Genomic DNA, 20,814 nt, shown 5'->3' with positions numbered 1-20,814 from the left:
AAAAAAAAAAAGATTTATTTATTATTATAATCTAAGTACACTGTAGCTGTCTTCAGATGCACCAGAAGAGGGCATCAGATCTCATTATGGATGGTTGTAAGCCACATGTGGTTGCTGGGATTTGAACTCAGGACCTTCAGAAGAGCCATCTCTCTAGCCCAGGACTGGACTCTTAATTCTTGTTGGGGACCAGGGTCTTGTTCTATAGCTCCTGTCAAGGACTGCCTCTTTCTGTGGCTGCAGGTGCTGGAGGCATGTATGAAGAACTGTGGCAGGAGACTTCATAATGAAGTGGGGAAGTTCCGGTTTTTGAATGAATTAATCAAAGTCGTCTCTCCAAAGGTCAGTTGGTAGCCATTTCTGCTGTTCCTTCCCATCTCTGATGCTGGCTTCTCTGCTCCATTAGCATCTGCATAGAGATGACCCTGTGTGTCCTGTACTTGGAAAGCTGGTTCCTAGAGGTGTGAAACACTGACTTGGTTGAGGTCTGGGAAGCTTTTGCGAGATGCCCAGCCTGGCTGTGTCTGTCCAGGGAGAGTGTTGGTGGCTATACTCTGCTCCTAGCCTCCCTCAGCTCCAGGCTCTGCTTATGTGCTCTGCTGGCCAGAGTCAGTTCTTCTGCTGGTGGCATTCTCAGAAGGTCCTCAAAATGTGCTTATGGGGCTGGAGACATGGCTGGGGGTGGGGGAGTAAAAGTACTGCTACAGCTTGGGAGGGGCCCAGTACCAACTCGTGACCTCCACAGGCACCCGCATATATATGGTGTACGCTCATGCAAATGAAGATAAATCTTCACTACATTCCCTTTTTTTTAATGCCTCAGGTAGCTTCTGCATGGAAGCACAGGGATCCAGCCTCGGCCCTGTTCTGCCTGCAGGCTCTGTCACCCCCTCCCCTGCTCCATCACACTGTAGGGTGTGCTGGGTGTGTTTGTGTAGCTTGTGGACTGGAATGAGGGGTGCACGATTCTGTGAAGAAAGCGATTCTCCCTTGGCGTCTCAGATGTTAGACTCTTGCTTCATTTTACTTCCTAGTACTTGGGAGACAGGGTGTCTGAAAAGGTGAAGACTAAGGTCATCGAGTTGCTTTTTAGCTGGACATTGGCCTTGCCAGAAGAAGCAAAGATCAAAGATGCCTACCACATGTTGAAGAGACAAGGTGTGTGTGTGCTCTACATTGACCTCAGCATGGCAGTGAAGGTGGAAAGTTAAGGCAAGGAAGGGAATGTTGGGAGTCTGCAGGGTACTGCCGAGGCCCTTCCCTGTAGAGTGAAGTTGTCCCGAGGGCTCGGCTGGGCTTCTAGTGGGTTGAGGGGAGAGTAGCCTGCTTTTTCCTGCTCATCACAGGGATTTGGCCCTTGTATGAAGGACAAGGCGACCATTGCCTGAGCACGTGCTCTGTCCTTTGTGTCGCCTCTCAGGCATAGTGCAGTCGGATCCCCCCATCCCCATGGACAGAACGCTGATCCCCTCGCCCCCACCTCGGCCCAAAAACCCTGTTTTTGATGATGAGGAGAAATCCAAGGTAAAGTGCAGCTTGGACCTGGATCTTTAGGTGGCAGTCGCGGGCAGACTGGGTGTGGGCTGTGAGAGCAGAGGGTGGCTGCCTTTTTGTCTTTCAGTTTTGAGCAGTCTCCCTCTAACCTAAGCTGACTTTGCACTTGACCTCTTCCTGCCTCAGTAGCCTGAGTGGTGGGATTGTAGGCATGAGCCACCCTAGCAAGCATGAAGTGGGGTCGTCCTTGTATTACAGTTCCTTCTGGTGCCTGCTAGGGCTGGGTACATGCCATCCCCTTCACTTGCCACACTTTCTCTTCCAGCTTTTAGCCAGGCTGCTGAAGAGCAAGAACCCAGACGACCTGCAAGAGGCCAACAGACTCATCAAGTCCATGGTGAAGGAAGTGAGTGGGCCTGGCCGTCTGGGTGGGGGTACAGCTGTTCTTCCCCAGAGATCTTAGGCGCCTCTTGTTCACCCAGCACCAGCCCTAAGCTGCAGGGTGTGTAGGGGCAGCCTCGAGTTTTCCGTGGGAGGAAGTATAGAGGAGTGCTGGGTGGCTGTGGGAGTGGGAGGAGTCACTAAAACAGTTTGGGGTGAGTCTGGGGCCTGTAGCCCTAGGTAACACGGTGAGCTGTGCTCTGGGGCCTGGCCTCTGCCTTCGTGCACTTGGGTGAGGAATGAGCCTGCCTGGTTGCTGAAGGACAAGCCAGGTGACCCCATTTTTTACTGCACCCTCTTGGCTGAGGCAGGATGAGGCTCGCATCCAGAAAGTGACCAAGCGCCTACACACACTGGAGGAGGTTAACAACAATGTCAAGCTGCTCCACGAGATGCTCCTTCACTACAGCCAAGAGTACTCGTCAGAGGCCGACAAGGAGCTCATGAAGGTAAGCTGCCGTGAGCCGAGCGAGAGCTCACTGTTGAGCCCGCTCTGCCCCAGTTGGGTCCTGTTTGGCTGAGGACATGCCTGCTTTTTGTGGGCTTGTTCACTACAGCCAGTGAGTGAAGGGCGGTGTGTGTTTTATACAGCTGACACTCCTGGTGCAGTGCCGTCTATGACTCAGATATAATACCCTGATAATGCGCTCCGTGCTCACGCCTTTAAGCTTTGGGGACACCTGCGCCTGGTGTTGACATCGCCGCCTAGGCTGTGGCTTCTGAAACACACATCTTTCCCCCCTTTTATTTATTTTTGTCATACATTACATCCCTACTGCAATTCTTCCTCCAGTTTCTCCCCCCTTAGCTCCCCCTCCTTCTTCCAGACCTACCCTCTCCTTAGAAAAGAACAGTCCTCCCTCCTGGGGGCATGAGCCAAATATGCCATAGCAAGCCACAATAAGACCAGGCACACATTCTCACATCAAGGCTAGACCACTAGGAGGAAAGCATTGCAAAGACACCCAAGAGTCAAGGACAGCCTGTGCTCCCACTGTTAGAATCCTAAAAGAACACCACACTACACAGCCATAACATACATGCAGTGCTCAGACACATACAGGCTTGCCAGCACAAGAAGACGGCCCACAGAATCAGCTGAGGCACATTTTCCCTAACGGTTGGTACAGATGACTTGGGCAATGTTGTTTGGTACATATTGAAGACAAAGATGTGTGCTCCTCTCCCACCTGTCAGTTTCTCTATGGTCGTTGGGGAATCCTTCCAGTTTCTGGGCATCGATGTTAAATCAGATGACTTCTGAGAACCTCTTTCGTTGTGATTTTTATGTCTGGGTCTCTCTCAGGAGCTCTTTGATCGTTGTGAGAATAAGAGACGGACGCTATTTAAACTAGCCAGCGAGACGGAGGACAATGACAACGGTTTGGGTGAGTGGGAAGGAAGAGCTGGTCGGGATGAGTCAAAATTTTAGACATGTGAAAGTTGTCACAGCCCACACAGTGAGGGGTCTCTTCTACTGTAGGGGACATCCTGCAGGCCAGTGACAACCTGTCCAGGGTCATCAACTCTTACAAAACAATCATTGAAGGGCAGATCATCAATGGTGAGGTGACCACCTCAACCATGCCTGACTCTGAAGGTAAATATTCTGATTTCCGTTCTGCACCCCTCCAGAGCAGCCACATGTCCTGACCACTGAACCCCAAATGGCAATGCTTAGGGAATTCCTGAGCCCTTCCCAGAGGCCAGGAGGTGTGCGTGGAGACTTCCTTCCTTGCTTTCTCAAGCCCGGTTTTCAGTGTCTCTGGAGAAATGCCACTAGGTTGGGCCAGAAGGTAGAACCTTAGCAACTATGCCTGGGTCCTGCCTCTTGCGGCATGGCCACTAGATTCACCCTGAATGCTCTTGTCCCTCTTCTGTCGACCCATTCAGGAAACAGTCACTGTAGTAACCAGGGCACCCTCATCGACCTTGCTGAGTTGGACATCCCCAGCAGCTCATCCCCGGCGTTGGCCCCACCCACCTCAGGCATCCCCATCCTCCCTCCGCCCCCCCAAACCTCTGGGCCTCCAAGAAGCCGTTCATCCAGCCAGGCTGAGGCTCCCCCAGGGCCTGACAGTGCTGACAGCACAAGCAATGCCCTCTGCTTGCTGGACGAGGAGCTCCTCTGCTTAGGTACGCAAGCACGGCGCCTGGAGGAAGGCCGTAGGGTTGTGTCCTTAGTTAACTCCCTGGAGGCTACCAGGGCCACCTTCCTAGGGAGTGCAGGGTAAGGGAGGCCCTTCAGTCACACATGAAGGGGAAGCGCATTTCCTCCCAGTCTAGCTGCAGGGGACACTTTCCTTACAAGGAATGGTTCTTGTCTCGTCACCTGACTGTTATTGGGGGATGGGAGGTTGCTGCCTCAGTGCAGGAGTTCATCTCATTGACTTTTCTTTTGTGTTCTTAGGCCTTACTGACCCTGCCCCCACTGCTCCCAAAGAATCACCTGGAAGTAATCAGTGGCACCTGTTACAGGTAGAGGCACAGTAATGGCAGCATCACTCAAGTGACACCCACGGCCACAAGGCACCCACCCTTCCTTCTTAGGCTCTGGCTGGCTACCAGAGCTTCTGTGTTCCCTAGAGGATGGTCTGCTGGAGGGTTCTGTGGGTAACAACGGGCACCTCAGAAGGGCCCAGTGGGTGATGAACCCTTCCCTTCGAGGTCTTTGCTCACCTGATATTTCTGTTGTGCAGAATGAACCATCATCAGATCTGGACTTCTTCACTCCCAGGCTAGTGCCTACGGCCTCCTGCCCTTCAGATGGACCCCAGATCCCTCCCTCAGTTTCTACCTCAAGTATGTCCCAAGCTCCACTTCCTGCTGCCTTCCCAGCTCCTGTGGTCCCAGCCATTGCACCAACCCACAGCACTGGTTCCTTCATGTTCTCTTCTGGACCTGTCCCAGCCTTGGTTCCAAAGGCTGAGCCCAAAGGCCCAGAATACCCCAGCTCCAGCACTTCAAACCGCCTAGACGCCCTTGATCAGCTTCTGGAAGAGGCCAAAGTGTAAGGGACAGAAGAAGAGGGTGGCTGAGGGTGGAGTGTCATATACAGGACCAAAGGATGCTTCAGAGGATGGAGGATGTGGATCCCTTTTGGTACTGAGGCTGGAAGCTAGTGGCCGAGGTAGCTAGAGACTGGCTTTGGTTGAGGGTGGCCTAGCATTCCTAACCATCTTTCTGACGTGCCTTCCTTGGCCCCAGGACCTCAGGCTTGGTGAGACCTGTTTCTTGCTTCTCTCCTGGGCCCACTGCCTCCCCGCTGCTGCCTGCCTCTGCCCCAGCCAGACCTCTCCTGCCCTTCTCCACTGGGCCCGGAAGCCCTCTCTTCCAGTCCCAAGGCAGCCCTCAGAAAGGCCCAGAGCTCTCCTTGGCCAGTGTCCATGTGCCCCTGGAATCAATCAAGCCTAGTAAGTGCTGAGTACAGGCGGTCAGCCTCAGCTGTGGTGTTGGGAGGGTGTGCTCGGTGGATTCTTTCTATGCAAAAGTTCCTTACTGACTGTTAAGGGTCTGCTTGCCTGCTGTCTCACATCTTTTTTAAAGGTTGTATTTTTATTATTTATGAATGTTTGTGTGCCTTGGTGTATGCATGTCCTTAACGTGTGCCCACAGAGGTCAGAGGGTTTCAGGCTTCTGAAACTGGAGTTACAGGCAGTGGTGAGCCAACCAACATGGGTTTTGGGAACCTAGATCCTCTGCAAGAATGACAAGTGTTCCTAACCATTGTACCGTCATCTCTGCAGCCCTCTCAGCTCCTTATAGCAGCTGTGTGACCTTGGTCCTCCCCAGTACCCCACAGGGCAGCAGTGCTCAGCTGTTCTGGCTCTCCTCCATCCCGATGGCTTTAGTAGTACCTGGGCTCTGTAGGGCCCTTGCCATGCTCCCCTACTACTCACTCATGTAATACCTTCTTACAGGCAGCGCCCTTCCCGTGACAGCCTATGATAAAAATGGCTTCCGAATCCTTTTCCACTTTGCTAAGGAGTGTCCACCAGGACGGCCTGATGTGCTGGTGGTGGTGGTTTCCATGCTGAATACGGCTCCCTTGCCAGTCAAGAGCATAGTGCTGCAGGCCGCAGTGCCCAAGGTATCTTCATTTCCCTTATCTTGAACCTACCGTGTTGACCGCCTTTCAGTAGCCAGCAGGTTTCAGACACTTGGTCTCTGAGACACCTGGACCATTGTCTTCAAAGGAGCTTCTTTTCTTTGTCTTCAGTCAATGAAAGTGAAGTTGCAGCCACCCTCTGGGACAGAACTTTCCCCATTTAGTCCTCTCCAGCCACCTGCAGCCATCACCCAGGTCATGCTGCTGGCCAATCCAATGAAGGTAAGCATGAGAGAATCCACGAAACCCACCTGGGGTGCCAGTGCCCCAGGTCAGACCACAGGAAGTACCCCTGTGAGGCTCTTTCTGTCAGGAAGTCCTGGCATGACCTGTAGCAGTAACCCCTCTCTATCCCAGGTTAAGGGACTGAGCATGGGTGGACATGGGGATGCAAGATGTATCCTTCCTGGCAGAATCATGGGTGTGGCAGGGAGACAGTGTCTTGCCGAGGAACTCCTGGACTGATTCTCATCTGCAGCCCTCTTATTACAGGAAAAGGTGCGACTTCGGTATAAATTGACCTTTGCTTTGGGGGAGCAGCTGAGCACAGAACTGGGTGAAGTGGACCAGTTTCCTCCTGTGGAGCAGTGGGGGAACCTATGACCCCAGCATATGTTGCCATCTCTACTTGGAAGGCAAGCAGCTCTGAGACAGTCTCTGGCTAGTCCAGCCACTGTACACCCTGGACAGCATCTATAGCTTGGTGTGGTTCAGGGCCCTGGACACTTCTGTCAGGAACCAAGCTGCTGCTTTGGTCACCTCTTCCTGGGCCCCTAAAAGGACCTGTCTTATCTACCTGTGTGACTTGAAGTAGCCGTACTGTGTGGGTAAGGAGTCCCCTGTGGCTTCATTGGCCACTCTGGGATGGTGGACTCTGGGCCCGGAGTAGGATTTCCTTTTTACTGGCATTCCTTGATTATCAGGGAGAGGGCTCTGAACAGTGTCTCTCCAGCCCCTGTAAGAACTGCATCTTTACACCCCGAAGAGGCATGGCTTAGGAGACTATACCTCCCCTTGGCGGTCCATGGTTCTTTGCTAGTGGGCAGCAGTGGCCCAGAGTGAGAACTGTGGAGTACTGTAGTCTTCACTCCACTTTCTACAAGCAGCAGCATCCTGCAGTGGCTACTGGGTGAGTGATGTGCTTACAGTGGCAGGTTGTGTCCTATGGACATCTTAGCAGGACAGGGAGCTTGGCCTGATAGCCTCACTAGGGACAGGAAGGAAAACGGAAGTGCCAGTGTTTCTCTTCAGAAGCAGGTACTGTGGCTTTCTGGGAAAGGCGTACCTCCTACAGTGGGAATAGGCCGTCCTACTCACTACCTCTTGCTTGGCATGAAATAAACTGCTGTGCTCCCCATAAGCCTTTCAGGGGAGGACACCTCCTGCCACTCTGCATCCTGCTTTGGTCACTCCTTCTCCCTGCCACATAGTATGTGGTGTGGCACCTATGGCTGGACCCAGGAAGTCTCAGGGTCACACACATTGCACTAGACTTTTATGCTGCGCCCAACACCCACTTTTCCCCAGCTAAAGAGGGGCACTGTCAGCGACATGTTGGGTCTGGAGATGAGAGGTCTGTGCTTGAACTGAGATTCCAGACCCTATTGCTTCTACAGTGCTGGGCCTCAGTCAGCAGGACCCAGCTGCTCCAGGCCGTTCGGGAACCTGGCCGCCAGAGGAGCTGGGAGAGAGCGAAGGGCAGTCTGTCTGCTGTCTGTATGCTGTCCCCACTACATCTTTCGAGCATCCTTGCTCTGTCTAGAGGTCATCTGGCCTTCCTCCCAGCTACTGTCCTTAGCTAGGTTTTACAGTTCCCTTAGGACAGGTTAAAAAAAAAAAAAAAAAGAGGCTGGGTGTGGTGGCGCACACCTTTGATCCCAGCACTTGGGAGGCAGAGGCAGGTGGATTTCTGAGTTCGAGGCCACCCTGGTCTACAGAGTGAGTTCCAGGACATCCAGGGCTACACGGAGAAACCCTGTCTCAAAAAAACTAAGAAAAAAGAAAATCAATTTCACTGATGATGGAATAAATCCAAGAGCTTTCCAGAGACTGGTTACTTCAGTGCTGGAACCTCTATGGGATCACTGTCGATACAGTCATTAAATACTTAAATTATGAGTGTTGCTCACTACTACTGAGGTCGCTGCTTCAGTCCCTGCTGAACTGGATGTACCTCCTGCCCTTGTTTTGCTGCATGTGAAATAAAACCATTTCACCCTGCTTGGCATCTTTCAATACAGAGCACAGTGGTGGGGCACCATGTTATGAATTCCAACTAGGTTTCTTAAGCTTTTTAAAACTAACCAAAGAAATTAGGTGTTCCAAGGTCACTGGCTGAGTTGGGTAAGGCCACAACCCCATTAGGGCAGGACTAATCCCCTGGCACCAGTTTTGTGGGTCCCTGGCCTCTCTAATGGGGATGGAGCTGGGCTGTTCACTATCACTGAGCTCATAATCCAGGAGTGGAAAAAACAAATATTGCTCATCGTGCCATGTCAGGTTCAGGATAGACAATTTAAAAACCTCCTTGGTAGGATTAACAATTGGTCTTATATTTGCAAAACAATTTATTTTTTAAAATCTATTTACATTGCCATACAGAGTTACTATATTGCAACTGTCCTCATCCTCCCTCAGGAACCCTCCAGTGAGCCTTCCCTTATAATCGCCCGAGCAAGATTCCGGGCAAGGGCCAATCTCAGCATCTCCACCTTGGTGGTCTCTATGTCGTCGTCCTAAAGAGCAGAAAAGCAGTGTGAGGGGCAACAGGCAGAATTCCAGGAGAGCACAGAGCAATCTGAATTTACGACCAGTATAGCATACTAAGTTTGGCTCTACAGTGGGATGACTTGCTCCTAAAAGTTGGTATTACAGAACAGGTTAATTGCTAAAAAGCACAGAGGCTAATGCTTCATGGTTGCAGGCTAATGGGAGGAAATCCCGAGACAGAAATCTTTCCCCACTTCAACACAGAATCATCTTCCCAGGAGTTAAAATGACCTGCAGTCGCTGGGCATCAGGTTCACCGCACTCTGGCCTCCCTGAGGCCAAGTCTTCCAGGCATCGCATCAGCTCGTATGTCTGCTCTGCTGAAAAAATCACCTGGGGAAAAGAGGCTGCCTCACTTAGCTGCTCCACAGGCACAGCCTGGGTTAAGTCTAGGCATGGGTCCAAAGTCTTTGGGAAGAAATATTTGTATACAGAGTGCTGGGGTGCTCCTACGTCTTACATCCATCCCTCTCGTGAGACATCTTTCAGCTGTTCTTAAATGAACACTGGATTGGTGCTTGAGCCTTATACACATGTACACACAGTGTAGGCATAAATGAGCTGCTGTATGGCTACAGGACCCAGCTGAGGAAGACCACCAAAGGCACAGAACAGATAGGTTAGATGTGATGAGTAGTACCTGTTTCTGTTCCAAAAGAGGAAGGGCATCTGTGAGCAGAGTCATCCAGAAAGAACGAGGTGCAATATTAGAGGTCATGAGGGACAGCAGAAGAGAGGCAGCGTCACCGAAGCGCTTCTCCCCATACAGTCTGTGGAACTCCCGGTACTTTCCTGTTGAGGGTGTGAGTTTACCTCAAAATCCCTCTCTACTTACCTGATACGTAGAAAAGCTATCCTGGCTTTAAGCTAGAACTCCATATACCTGGAAATGTTTCTAGAACAGTTTCAAGTACACAAATAAATGAAATGTAGGATTCAAAGATCTTTATGAGCACCAAATCTGAGGAAATTTCAGTAGTGCAGTAGATTGTAAAAGATCAGTTAGAGTGCTGGAAAGATGGTTCTGTTCATCACACTAACTCTTCTTGTACTGAACACATGAATCACTGCCCAACACCCACATCCAGCTTACAACTGACTAACTCCAGTCCTGCGGGACCCTCCTCTGGCTTCTGCAAACACCAGGCCAGTATGTGGTGAGCACCCATACACAAAAGTTTAAGAAGATTAAAATACTCCACGAATCCTGGTGATGTACATGAGGTAGGAGACACTAATCTCTTATTGAAGTGAATTGCCAGCTCACACAACAAAAAAATCTCTGGTGGAAGCATGATGGGAATTGGACATGGACACCATACCAAACTCTCCCCAGCCTTGGGGAGGTAAGGCAAAACGACTTCTTCTATGTATGAGAGGCTGGCCTGGCCCACACAGCAATTTCCAGGGCAGCCAGAGAGGTACACAGTGCCACCCTGTCTTCAAACATGAGTATGAAAAATGTATATAAAATGTGTTTCTCATGCTATTTATTTCCCTAATTTTGGAATTATTGGGAAATGTTACCAAACTTTGCAAAGGCTAACACATGCAAAGGCTGGCTGTCTTCCATCTCCCCAAGTGTCCACTCTGGAATACCAAGGGGAAAGAATGATGAGACTCACCCAGAAATGTCAGTCGATCACTGAGAATCATGGCTGACCCCAGATTGTCAATGAGATCCAAGTCAGAAAAGCAGCCTCTCTCGCAGTAATCCCGGAGGAATCTGCAGGACCCAACCCAAAGATTGGAGCAGCAATACCAGGCCCTCCTCAAGCTCTAGCCACCCACAAAGCTTCACCTACCTGTCAGATACGAGTGTGGCAAAGGCAGCATCTTTGGCACGGATGCTCCAAGAGAGGGCTGAGCCCAAGCGATTATTGCGAACCGCCTTCATGGCCAAGATCTTACAGATGCTTTTAACTTTTGCAGGAGAAAAGACAAAGGGCAAAGGCTCACACCTTATAATCCCTCCTGTGAAAAGCCCTGTGGGGACAGGTTTGGCCTCCCCACAGCTTCACTATAAAGTATTCAATGTACAGCTAAGTGAGAAAACCAGAAACCTCCGTTTATTCTTTGTCTTTCCTTTGCTCATAACACAAATGACCCACTCACTAGACTGGCTTTCTGAGTGTTTGTCCTTGGGTGGCAAAAAAAGATCTTGGTTTTCCTCCACATTAATAGTCCCACCATTATCTGTCCTGAGACCACAAAAATCTCATCTTCCTTTTTTTAGATCTTGAACACCATGGGCTTCTAAAAATGGTGTAAGTGTGCAAGTGATTCTCAGCAGTAGTGGGAGGATGAGTACAAAGCTGTTGATACCTATTCGTGTCCCTATGTGCTCCTGCCAAGGTTCCCCACTGGTCCGGCCTTTGCTGGTAGCAAACCTTGCACCTACATAGGACTCTCAGCTCTGACCACAGGCTCTGAGAACCTAAAGTCAAAGGGCAGGATGTTCCTGTTTCAAAGGCCAAACCCAACTGGCTCTCCTGCCCTCCCCAATGTCGTCTTGGCATGTACTTGCACACTGTCTCTCCAGTGTGCAGAAGAAGTGAGCTGTCACAGAGTAAGCACTGCTCAGCCTAGGGATACTCTTGACAGCCCAGAGGACAGGTTTGGGGGAAGTGCCTTGTCACCTTGTTCAGGCATCTGCCGCTGCTCACAAATCCTCAGCACCTTCAAGGCTTTCTGCTCTGTGTTGAGAGGAATCCGCTCAATGTGCAGCTCCAAGGAAACTCGGCCTAGCTCCGGGCAGTAGTCAAAGTAATCCACACCCAGCTGCCACAGGCTAAGGTGGAAGGAATGCAGATGTTGAGGGGTTACCTGGCTGCCCTATGGCTCTGGGCATTGCCACCTGATGCTCATCCTCCTGAGCCCTCCGAACCAGCATGGAGCAGTGAGGCTTCCTCCTACCTGTGATGAGCAAACAGTCCTGAGGCGTACTCCAGCAGGAGGAATTCTCTCATGTTAGAACCAAAACTGGGGAAAAAAACAACACGGGACTGCAAGCCTGCCCACTCTGTGGCTCCTGCAGCCTACCTGCTCCTGTTCTACTGGCCGCCCCCCTCAAAAGCCTGGTGATATAAGAAAGGATCAGTGCATCTGGCCAACTTACTAGAGATTGTGTGACTGGAGGAGTCTGCAGTGATCCAAAAGGTCTGTGAGGTGAGCTACGAACCACCAGTTGCTCAGGGCGATGCTAAAAATCCAGAGTCGGGGAAGGGAAAGAAGTCAGAGTCACATGACAGAGAGGAGTAGGAAACCCACACATCCTGTGCTGTCAAAAGACTGGAAGGGGAGCTGGAGAGAGGGCTTAGAGGTTAGGAGCACTGCCTGCTCTTCCAGAGGTCCTGAGTTCAATTCCCAGCAACCACATGGTGGCTCACAACCATCTGTAATGGGATCTGGTGCCCTCTTCTGTCCTGGACATGCAGACAGAACACTTTATACTAAATAAATCTTAAAAAAAAAAAAGACTAGATGAGTCAGACAGAGAAAGGCTGAGGGAAAAGGGACCTGAAGGGAAACATGATGACCTGAGTTTAATCCACAGAACCCAGATAATAGAGCCATTTCTCAAGAGTGCTTTTTAAATCTCTACTGGCAACAAAGGGGCATGCACATGCACATGCTCACAAACACACACACACACAACTAAAACAAGCCAAGTGTGGCACACGTAGAATCCTGATTCCTAGAAAGAAAAAGCATGGGGTTGGGGATTAGCTCAGTGGTAGAACCTGCTAAATGATCTCTCATGCCCTTTATACATTTTCTTTTCTTTCCTTTTTTTTTTAAAGATAGAATCTCACACAGCCCAGGCTATCCTTGAACTTTTGATGTAGTAGATAGAGGCTGGTCTTTGAACTCCTGATCCTTCAGTCCTGAGCCTTGCAGGTGGTAGGAGGTAGGATTATTATAAACATCAGCTACCAAGCCTGGCTATTCCCTATCAGCGTCATTTCCTGCAATGCTAGTTTGAATATCCCTGAAATGGAAACAAGTATAAATAAGGCAGCTCTCACACTCCAGTGAAATCCCCAATTCCTCAGAAGAAGCAAGCCATTATCTGTTTGCACACAGTCAGTCAGGAGTCCTAATTGTGACTGTGAGGTCAGTAATAGATAAATAGGCCTGTAGGAGGTGAGAGTGATCCCTTCCTCACAAATAAAATGCAGTAAATTTACAAAGGAGCTCAATAGGCTATGCCCCCATTCTCTCCCTTCCCATCGACTGAGGCAGAGCATGCCCCTCCTGCCTGCCTCCACAGTGAACTCTTTTACAGTAAGCGATGGCATGAGACTGTCTCCCAGAACCAACAATGTGTTATCACTAAAGCAGGCACAACCATCACAAGACTTCTCACCTTTGCTTTAGACTTCCAGTCTCTAAACAGTGAGAAACAAGTTTCTATTCAACAATAAGCACACAGCAGCAGACCTACAGTAATGCAGCTAAAAGGGCGGCAGCTGCTGCCTACCTGGGCCACACAGGAGTACCAAGCTAGCCCAAAACCACAAAACATGCTGGGAGATGGTTGGTGTGTAACGATGCTTGCCCTGCAAGCATGAGGGGCCACACCAGGAAGTAAGTCAGGGGGAGCTGTGGACGCCTCCCTCCCACAGGGCACTGAGGAAAGGACAGAAGTAGATACTAGAGCATGCCAGCCAGTCAGGGACAGCAAGCTGCTGGCTCAGTAAGTCAATGTCAAGGCGATAAAGCTGAGGCTCTCACAATGCACATTAACCACCACAGACACAAAGAGCAAGCGCACACACTCATATAAAAACAAACCCGTGAAAACAAGCCCTCACATAAAAAGTAACAAAACCCAGGAAAGAAAGCGAAAGGAAAGCTGGGAAGAACAAGCTGTGTGGAGTGAATGAGATGGCTGCAGTGTTTAATGACTGAGCTGGAATCCCCCCTCCCTTTTTTATTAGATATTTTCCTTATTTACATTTCAAATATTATCCCCTTTCCTAGTCTCCCCTCCGAAAACCCCCTATCCCTTCCCTCCTCAGCCTGGTCTACATAGAAAGTTCTAGGACAGTCAGAGGTACATAGAGAGACCATGTCAAAAAAAGTGAAAATATGGGTGTCCTACCTGCACTCCTTGATCACCTGGTGAATGTCGAACTCAAACGCCGCCATCAAGATGTTGTCCAGTGGTTCTGGACTGCTCTCCCCTCCAAGAAACATGTCTAGGCTGGACTGTGGAAAAGGGGATGCCCAGTCAGTGTCAAGACAGAAGCAGAGACTTGAGGGGGAGGGGAGGGCAAGACTGCTGAGTAGGGGGGTCTAAAAAGGAGTTCCTTCCCAAAGGCCTGAAGTAAAAGAGCCTTCTTATTGCATGGAGGTCACACTGAGAGCTAGGGAGCCAAGAAGTCCCCCACACACTGTCACTCACCTGGGCATAGAAGTGCAGGTCAATGGGTTTCACTGTGGGGTTAGAATACAGCAGCCTCGTCACTAAGAAATGGTACCAGTTGCTCAAAAGCTCTTTCTGCTCCAACAAGGCAGCCTCATCTCCCAGCATGATCTGAGGAGAGACACTGTCTGAGCTCGGTCCACAAAGGGAGGATTCCCTAGGACTCATCTGGGACCATGGGTTGCAATTAGACAAGTGCAAAGTTCCCTCTTTCACAGCCAACTGACTGAACAGCCCTCTCCAAGGAGAAGCCAGGTCCTTGATGCCTGGGATGCCAGGGTCCCGAGGCAGGTCCCTAGCCCTGACCTGACACATCCCACACCTTGCAGAGAGACTCCAGACGGGGGCTGGCTGCAAATGTGTTGTCTTGCAAGTGTCGTTCACACTCCTCACGCCAGTGCTGCCACTTCAGCTCCAACTCTGTCAGGGTCTGAGTGTTGCCAGGCTGGGGGAGAGGCTGGCTGTGAGACTCTCAGCTGCCCAGTCCCACACGCTCCCTGATCACTACCTCCCAAGACCAGGTAGTCAAGGCAGCTCCCACATACGCTGAGAATGGGCATTGTCCTCATCAGGTCCCCAAGGATACGGCACATGCCTGCAGAAGAGGGGTTGGCATCAGCTTCTTTGGATAGCATCTGTCGTGCTTCATCGAGCCGGCCCTGAAGCACCAGAACGGTCACCTGCAAAGAGAGGTGAGCTGCAGCAGAAGGCCGCCGTGACCCGGAGTCAGCAAGCACTCCTTCCGTCTAGCACTGACTTCCGTCTATGCTGACTGGGTTTCTGTCAGCTCATCACAGCCTATGGTCAATCAGAGAGACAGGAACCTCAACTAAAAAACGTCTCAATAAGCTCAGGCTATACACAAGCCCGTAGAGCATTTTCTTAACTAGTGACTGACAGAGCTGGGCATGGTGGTGCACGCCTTTAATCCCAGCACTCAGAAGGCAGAGACAGGCGGATTTCTGAGTTCGAGGCCAGCCTGGTCTAAAGAGTTTGTTCCAGGACAGCCAGGGCTACACACGGAAACCCTGGCTCGAAAAACCAAAAAAGAAAAAAGAAAGAAACACTAGTTAAAGCTGGGGGGCAATGGTGGGCTGGAGAGATGGCTCACAACCATAGGGATCTGATGCCCTCTTCTGGTATGTCTGAAGAGAGCAATGGTGTACTTCTATAATTAAATCTTAAAAAAATTTAAAAAAAAAGCAAAAAAAGCTGGGCAGTGGTGTACACCTTTAAATCCCAGCACTCAGAAGACAGAAGCAGGTGGGTCTCTGTGAGTCTGAGGCTAGCCTGGTCTCCAGGGCAGGACAGCCAGGGCTACACTGAAAAACTGTATCTTCAAAAACAAAAACAAAAATAGAAAAACAACCAAACAAAATAACTACAAACAGAAGAAGCCCTACTAAGATAGTTGGATTATCTCAAGTTAGTGTCAAGTGTTAACAAGAAAGTGAGAAAGTATTTAAAATCATGTATGGAAAACACAGAGAGGACTTTAAGGCGCCTGTCTACACTAAACCCAGACACAAAGCAGGAGATCATTTTCCTCAGTTGTATAGCCACTGGGAAGTTGTCCACACTCCTGAAAATAACCCCCTAGCACTCATGCAAGCAGTCCTAATGAAAATCAGTGGGGCAGACACAAAGATGGGAAAGCAAGAGGGAGACATGTCAGGAAGAGCTTCAATGGGAGAGAAAGAGGATGAGAGGGGATGGAGAAGGAAAATTACTAAAATTCTAGCCAGGTGATGACACTCACCTTTTAATCCTGCAACTCAGGAGGCAAAAGCAGGCAGATCTGACTTTGAGGCCAGACTAGTCTATAGATAGTCTAGTTCTAGGATAGCCAGTGCTACATAGAAAAACCCTGTCTCAAACACACACACACACACACACACACACACACACACCCCAAAACAAAAAACAAAAACAAAAATCAAAAAGCAAATAAAAAATTTACTAAAATTCAGTATTTAAAAAAACATTTCTAGCTGGGTATGGTGGTGCATGCCGTTAATCCCAGCACTCAGGAAGCAGATGCTGGTGGATCTCTATAAATTTGGGGCCAGCCTGGTCTACAGAGTGAGTTCCAGAATAGCTGAGGCTACACAGAGAAACCCTGCCTCAAAAAAAAAAAAAAAAAAAAAAAAAAATCTGTATGTAGGTAGGTAGGTAGGTAGCTGGGGAGGGCACATGCACGTGAGTACAGGCACTGCAGAGGCCAGAGGAGCTGAACTGACAACCACAGCAACATAGGTGGTGACCAACGAATCTGGGTGCTTTGCAAGAGCAGCCAGTACACGCTCTTGATCGCTGAGTAATAAAACCCCAAAATTCATCATAGGTATGTATAAAACTGCCAAGTAACTCTTCAATGGAAAAGATCAGAGCCGGGAGATGACTCAGTCAGGAAAGCTCAGGTCTTACAAGTTCAAGGGTCTGAGCTGTGGAGTGCATAGCTGCAATCCCAGCAGGAGGGGTGGGTCTGTCTCTGTCTCTCTCTGTCTCTCTCTCTCTCTCTCACACACACACACACACACACACACACACACACACACACACACACACACCCTTCTGAGAGTCAAACATGGTGGCTTACATGTGTAATCCAAGTATTTGAGAGCTGAGGAAGAAAAGTTGCCATGAGTGGCTAACACAATGTGAGACTTTAATCTCCAAACTCCAGAAACTAACACAAGTAAACCAACAAGTGGACACAGGGGCCTGCTGTAAGCAGAAACACACCACGCCATGCTATGGCCTAGGTATGCCCATCAGCTGGTAGAAAGCCTCCACCAGGTCCTGGCCATCCCCAGCATCACACAAAACTCAAAATGCTGGCAAATGCTTGTAAGGAGAAAGATCAGAAACTCCAGCTCATGCTTGGCTCAATGGCAGTCAAGGCCATACAAGTTCCTGTATCAAAAAAACAACAAACCAAACCAAACAAACAAAAGGGCTGGATAGACAGCTCACTAGTAAGTGTGCTCTCTGCCCTTGCAGAGGACCCAGATTCAGCAGCCGCATGCCAGTTCACAATCACCTAAACCCCAATGTCACAGGCTCAGACACCCTCTTCGGCCCACACAGCCACCTAGCACATATATGGTTCACATATATAACATGCATACACTCATATGACTAAAAATGCATTTATCTTTGTTTGGTTGGTTGCTTTGTTTGAGACAGGGTTTCTCTGTGTAGCCCTGGTGTCCTGGAATCTCTCTGTAGAACAAGCTGGCCTCGAACTCAGAAATCCACCTGCATCTGCCTCCTGAGTTCTGGGATTAAAGGTTAGTGTCACCATTACCTGAAACTGATTAATCTTTACAATACAAAAAGTCCAAACAAAGGTTGGCTGAGACAGGACCCCACGACACTGCCCAGGCTGCCTCTGATCCCAAGTTCAAGTGGTACCCCTACCCCGACCACCAGATAACTATAACCGGGGAATGTGCTGCCATCTTCCCAGCTGGCAAGGCTGGCCAGGGCCTGGGGATGACACGCATTATCAGAGGGAAGCTTTCCCACCATGCATAAACACTTGCCTAGATTATCAAGGTCCTGGGTTCAATCCCAGCACATAAGGTGACTAGAGGCTCAGTGAACCCCAACCATGTACAACGGTTCAGTGTTTAGCAGTTTGGTTCAGGGCAGCTCTAATGCCCATAAACAATGACCTGACTGTACGATTAAGCTTATATAAAACATACAAAGACTCCCAGTTACATACACCTGAGCATATGTACTCAAGTCCCCAAATCCCCTTCTGACAGACGACTCAAACCTCCAACGACCTAGTCTGCACCAAAACTTAGGACTCGGAGAAGTGCCTACGCACCACTACCTCCCCTTCACCGAGGAAGCGCCTACGCACCATTACCTCCCCTTCACCGAGGAAGTGCCTAGGCACCACTACCTCCCCTTCACCGGATGCACACACCCACCTTACTTTTTCTCACATCTTCCTTGCCAACTGTATTCTTTTTGTGGTGGTGGGAATCAAACATAAGGACTAGTGCATGTTAGGTGAGTACTCTACTACTAAACTACATCTCCAGCCCCCCTGGCCAATCTTATGTTTTGTTTTTTTGTGGGTTTTTTTTTTTGTTTTGGTTTTTTTTTTTTTTTTTTTTTTTTTGTTTCTCGAGACAGGGTTTCTCTGTGTTAGCCCTGGCTGTCCTGGAACTCACTCTGTAGACCAGGCTGGCCTCNAACTCAGAAATCCGCCTGCCTCTGCCTCCCAAGTGCTGGGATTAAAGGCGTGCGCCACCACTACCCAGCCAATCTTATGTTTTAAAAGAGTCTCCCTATATTGCCTCAGAAAATACAAGGTAACAAAGATCTATATACCAAGACCCTGTCTCAAGACTAAAAAGAAAGCAAGGCACAGCAGGCACATATATAATGCACACATATGTAATCTGAACATTCAGGAGGTAGGATCGTGAAGCCAACCTGGTTTAGAAATGAGCTCCAGGCCAGCAGGGCTACACAGAGATACCCTGTCTCAAGGAGAAAAAAATAATGGGGCAATGGTGGCCACACCTTTAATCCCAGCAGTTAGAAGACAGAAGCAGGTGGATCTCTGTGGGTCCAAGCCAGTCTGGTAGGACAGACAAGCCTACACAAAGAAACCCTGAATTAAAATACATAAATAAAGTCAACAAAATAAGCCACAAAGTAACCAAAAGGACACTTTCTCTTCTCGGGCGCTGGAGATCTTGGTCTCCCGGATGCTATGTAGGCACATGTACGCACTCTCTACAATACCACCACCTCAAGGCCCCTCCTCAGTGCGCCTCAGCCTTACTAATGCCCAGACCCTTTAACAGAGCTCACATTGTGGTAACTTCCAGCCATGGAACTATTTCGTTGTTACTGTCATGAATAGTAACGTAAGTATCTGTTATGCACCCCCTGAAGCAGGAGCCACAGGTTGCTCACTGTTGCCCCGGAGTATTCTCCTGCCTCAGACCACTGTGCGCATGTGCACCCCACCCGCGCCTGGGTACCCTCATCCCCGTCTTCCTCAGACCTGCGAACAAAACCCTCCTGAGGCGACGGCAAGTTTACCAAGCACTGCTCCCCATGCTAAATTAATTTTAAACTGCTCTGGAGCAGAGAAGGAAAGATGCAAAACCTACTCCACAATCATAAACTCAGAGAGCCGAGCCTAGGCTGGAGCAGGGGCTCCTGCCAGTCAGCTGACCGCAGCACACAGACTGCACAGCAGAACCAAGGTGGCCGCCGTCCACGCACACTCGCCATCCACCCATACTCACCAAGTTCCAGAAGCTTCCATGCTTGCTTGGGTTGTCACTGCCCAGGACATCTGCCGACAAACTGTCCACCTCGCACACATGCAGTCGGACCCAGTCAAGAAGATGAAGTAGGAGAGGGCCAGCTGAGGAGAGACTCATGTCATACAAAAGAGCCCAGCTTCATCTGTGGCATCTTCCACTCCACCCAAAGTACAGACACGGATGTGGATTTACAGCAGAGGACCTGACTGGAGAGAGGGCTATTCCCTGCAACTAGGAAGGACAGAGGATGACAGGAACCCTGTGATGTTATGACAGAGTTAGCCTGGGCTAAGTGAGGCTACATGAAACAAACAAATTGGGGTTACCTGGCGCTACTTCAATAAAAAGGATCTCACACAGGTTCCAAATGAGCTCCATGGCTGACAAAATAGAGACCTAGGGAAGAAATGGAGACCAGTTTTAACTGAAAATATTTCTGAAATGTGAATGCAAAGCAAAGACACACAGCGCAGCCCGAGCCACAAACCCTGCGTCACTGGTGCTCCTGCAGCAGGACCCCCACCAGGCAACCCAGGAGAGGGTTTCAGATAGGGAGATGGTTGTAGGATTTCATAATTCTAACACTGGGGATTTTATTTTAATGTGAATTAAATAAAATGTAACCTTATTTTAATGTGAAAAGTAAACTAGCATAGCACACTGATGCTCTTGATGGACTGTAGGTTAAGAAGGCGCCTTATTCGAGTAAAAGGAAAAGAAAATTTTGAGAAAGTCTGTTAAAAAAAAAAAAAAAAAGGTAAAACAAAATTGTAAAGTTGGAACCAGGACAGTGCAGTGGGGACAGTGGCCCACACACCTGAAAACCTGCTAGCCAGGAGACCTAGGCAGGAGTACCCAGGGTCCCATGCCTGCCTGGCCTGTAATCCCAGCACTTGGAATGTAGGGGATCAGGACTTTCAGGCCTGCCTGAACTATATGAGATCCTATTTAAAAAAGGAAGGAAGGAAGGAAGGAAGGAAGGAAGGAAGGAAGGAAGGAAGGGAGGCAGGCAGGTCGGCCAAGCTAGTCAGTCGGTTGGTCAGTCAGTGGTCCATATCAAGGATGAAGCTTATGAAAGAGGTTATTAAAGGCTGAGTCCAGGGCTGGTGAGATGGCTCAGTGGGTAAGAGCACCCGACTGCTCTTCTGAAGGTCCGGAGTTCAAATCCCAGCAACCACATGGTGGCTCATAAGCATTCGTAACCATCTGAAGACAGCTACAGTGTACTTATATATAATAAATAAGTAAATCTTTAAAAAAAAAAA

General features: G+C 49.5%; 2 protein-coding genes across 4 annotated transcripts in view; one reads left to right on the top strand and one right to left on the bottom strand.

Annotated features, from left to right (window-relative positions):
- Window positions 1-7,896, top strand: part of Gga3 (golgi associated, gamma adaptin ear containing, ARF binding protein 3) — a 19,233-nt gene extending 11,337 nt beyond the window's left edge. The window contains exons 4-17 of one of the 3 annotated variants that reach the window (XM_021212163.2): window positions 244-342; window positions 1,035-1,158; window positions 1,421-1,524; window positions 1,820-1,900; window positions 2,247-2,384; window positions 3,242-3,323; window positions 3,419-3,535; window positions 3,829-4,071; window positions 4,346-4,413; window positions 4,635-4,945; window positions 5,143-5,348; window positions 5,856-6,025; window positions 6,155-6,265; window positions 6,536-7,896. In XM_021212163.2, the coding sequence (XP_021067822.1) occupies window positions 244-342; window positions 1,035-1,158; window positions 1,421-1,524; window positions 1,820-1,900; window positions 2,247-2,384; window positions 3,242-3,323; window positions 3,419-3,535; window positions 3,829-4,071; window positions 4,346-4,413; window positions 4,635-4,945; window positions 5,143-5,348; window positions 5,856-6,025; window positions 6,155-6,265; window positions 6,536-6,646 (1,965 nt within the window). In that variant the 3' untranslated portion in view covers window positions 6,647-7,896. Of the gene's footprint in view, window positions 1-243; window positions 343-1,034; window positions 1,159-1,420; window positions 1,525-1,819; window positions 1,901-2,246; window positions 2,385-3,241; window positions 3,324-3,418; window positions 3,536-3,828; window positions 4,072-4,345; window positions 4,414-4,634; window positions 4,946-5,142; window positions 5,349-5,855; window positions 6,026-6,154; window positions 6,266-6,535 lie in introns of those variants that run through there. The other 2 variants (XM_029546378.1, XM_021212165.2) reach the window with 2 other exon arrangements.
- A 720-nt stretch (window positions 7,897-8,616) lies between these two features.
- The window catches only part of Nup85 (nucleoporin 85), an 18,080-nt gene continuing 5,882 nt past the window's right edge, over window positions 8,617-20,814 (bottom strand). The window contains exons 5-18 of the mRNA XM_021212748.2: window positions 19,876-19,945; window positions 19,529-19,650; window positions 14,789-14,923; window positions 14,566-14,688; window positions 14,223-14,354; window positions 13,920-14,026; window positions 11,931-12,014; window positions 11,729-11,794; window positions 11,452-11,603; window positions 10,618-10,735; window positions 10,438-10,538; window positions 9,453-9,604; window positions 9,044-9,145; window positions 8,617-8,778 (exon numbers count right to left, since the gene is read on the bottom strand). Of these exons, the coding sequence (XP_021068407.1) occupies window positions 8,677-8,778; window positions 9,044-9,145; window positions 9,453-9,604; window positions 10,438-10,538; window positions 10,618-10,735; window positions 11,452-11,603; window positions 11,729-11,794; window positions 11,931-12,014; window positions 13,920-14,026; window positions 14,223-14,354; window positions 14,566-14,688; window positions 14,789-14,923; window positions 19,529-19,650; window positions 19,876-19,945 (1,566 nt within the window). The 3' untranslated portion in view covers window positions 8,617-8,676. The remainder of the gene's footprint in view (window positions 8,779-9,043; window positions 9,146-9,452; window positions 9,605-10,437; window positions 10,539-10,617; window positions 10,736-11,451; window positions 11,604-11,728; window positions 11,795-11,930; window positions 12,015-13,919; window positions 14,027-14,222; window positions 14,355-14,565; window positions 14,689-14,788; window positions 14,924-19,528; window positions 19,651-19,875; window positions 19,946-20,814) is intronic.

The sequence above is a fragment of the Mus pahari genome, chromosome 14 (genome assembly GCF_900095145.1).
Source record: "Mus pahari chromosome 14, PAHARI_EIJ_v1.1, whole genome shotgun sequence".
NCBI classification, from domain to species: Eukaryota; Metazoa; Chordata; class Mammalia; order Rodentia; family Muridae; genus Mus; species Mus pahari.
This window is presented reverse-complemented; position numbering and strand designations above follow the sequence as displayed.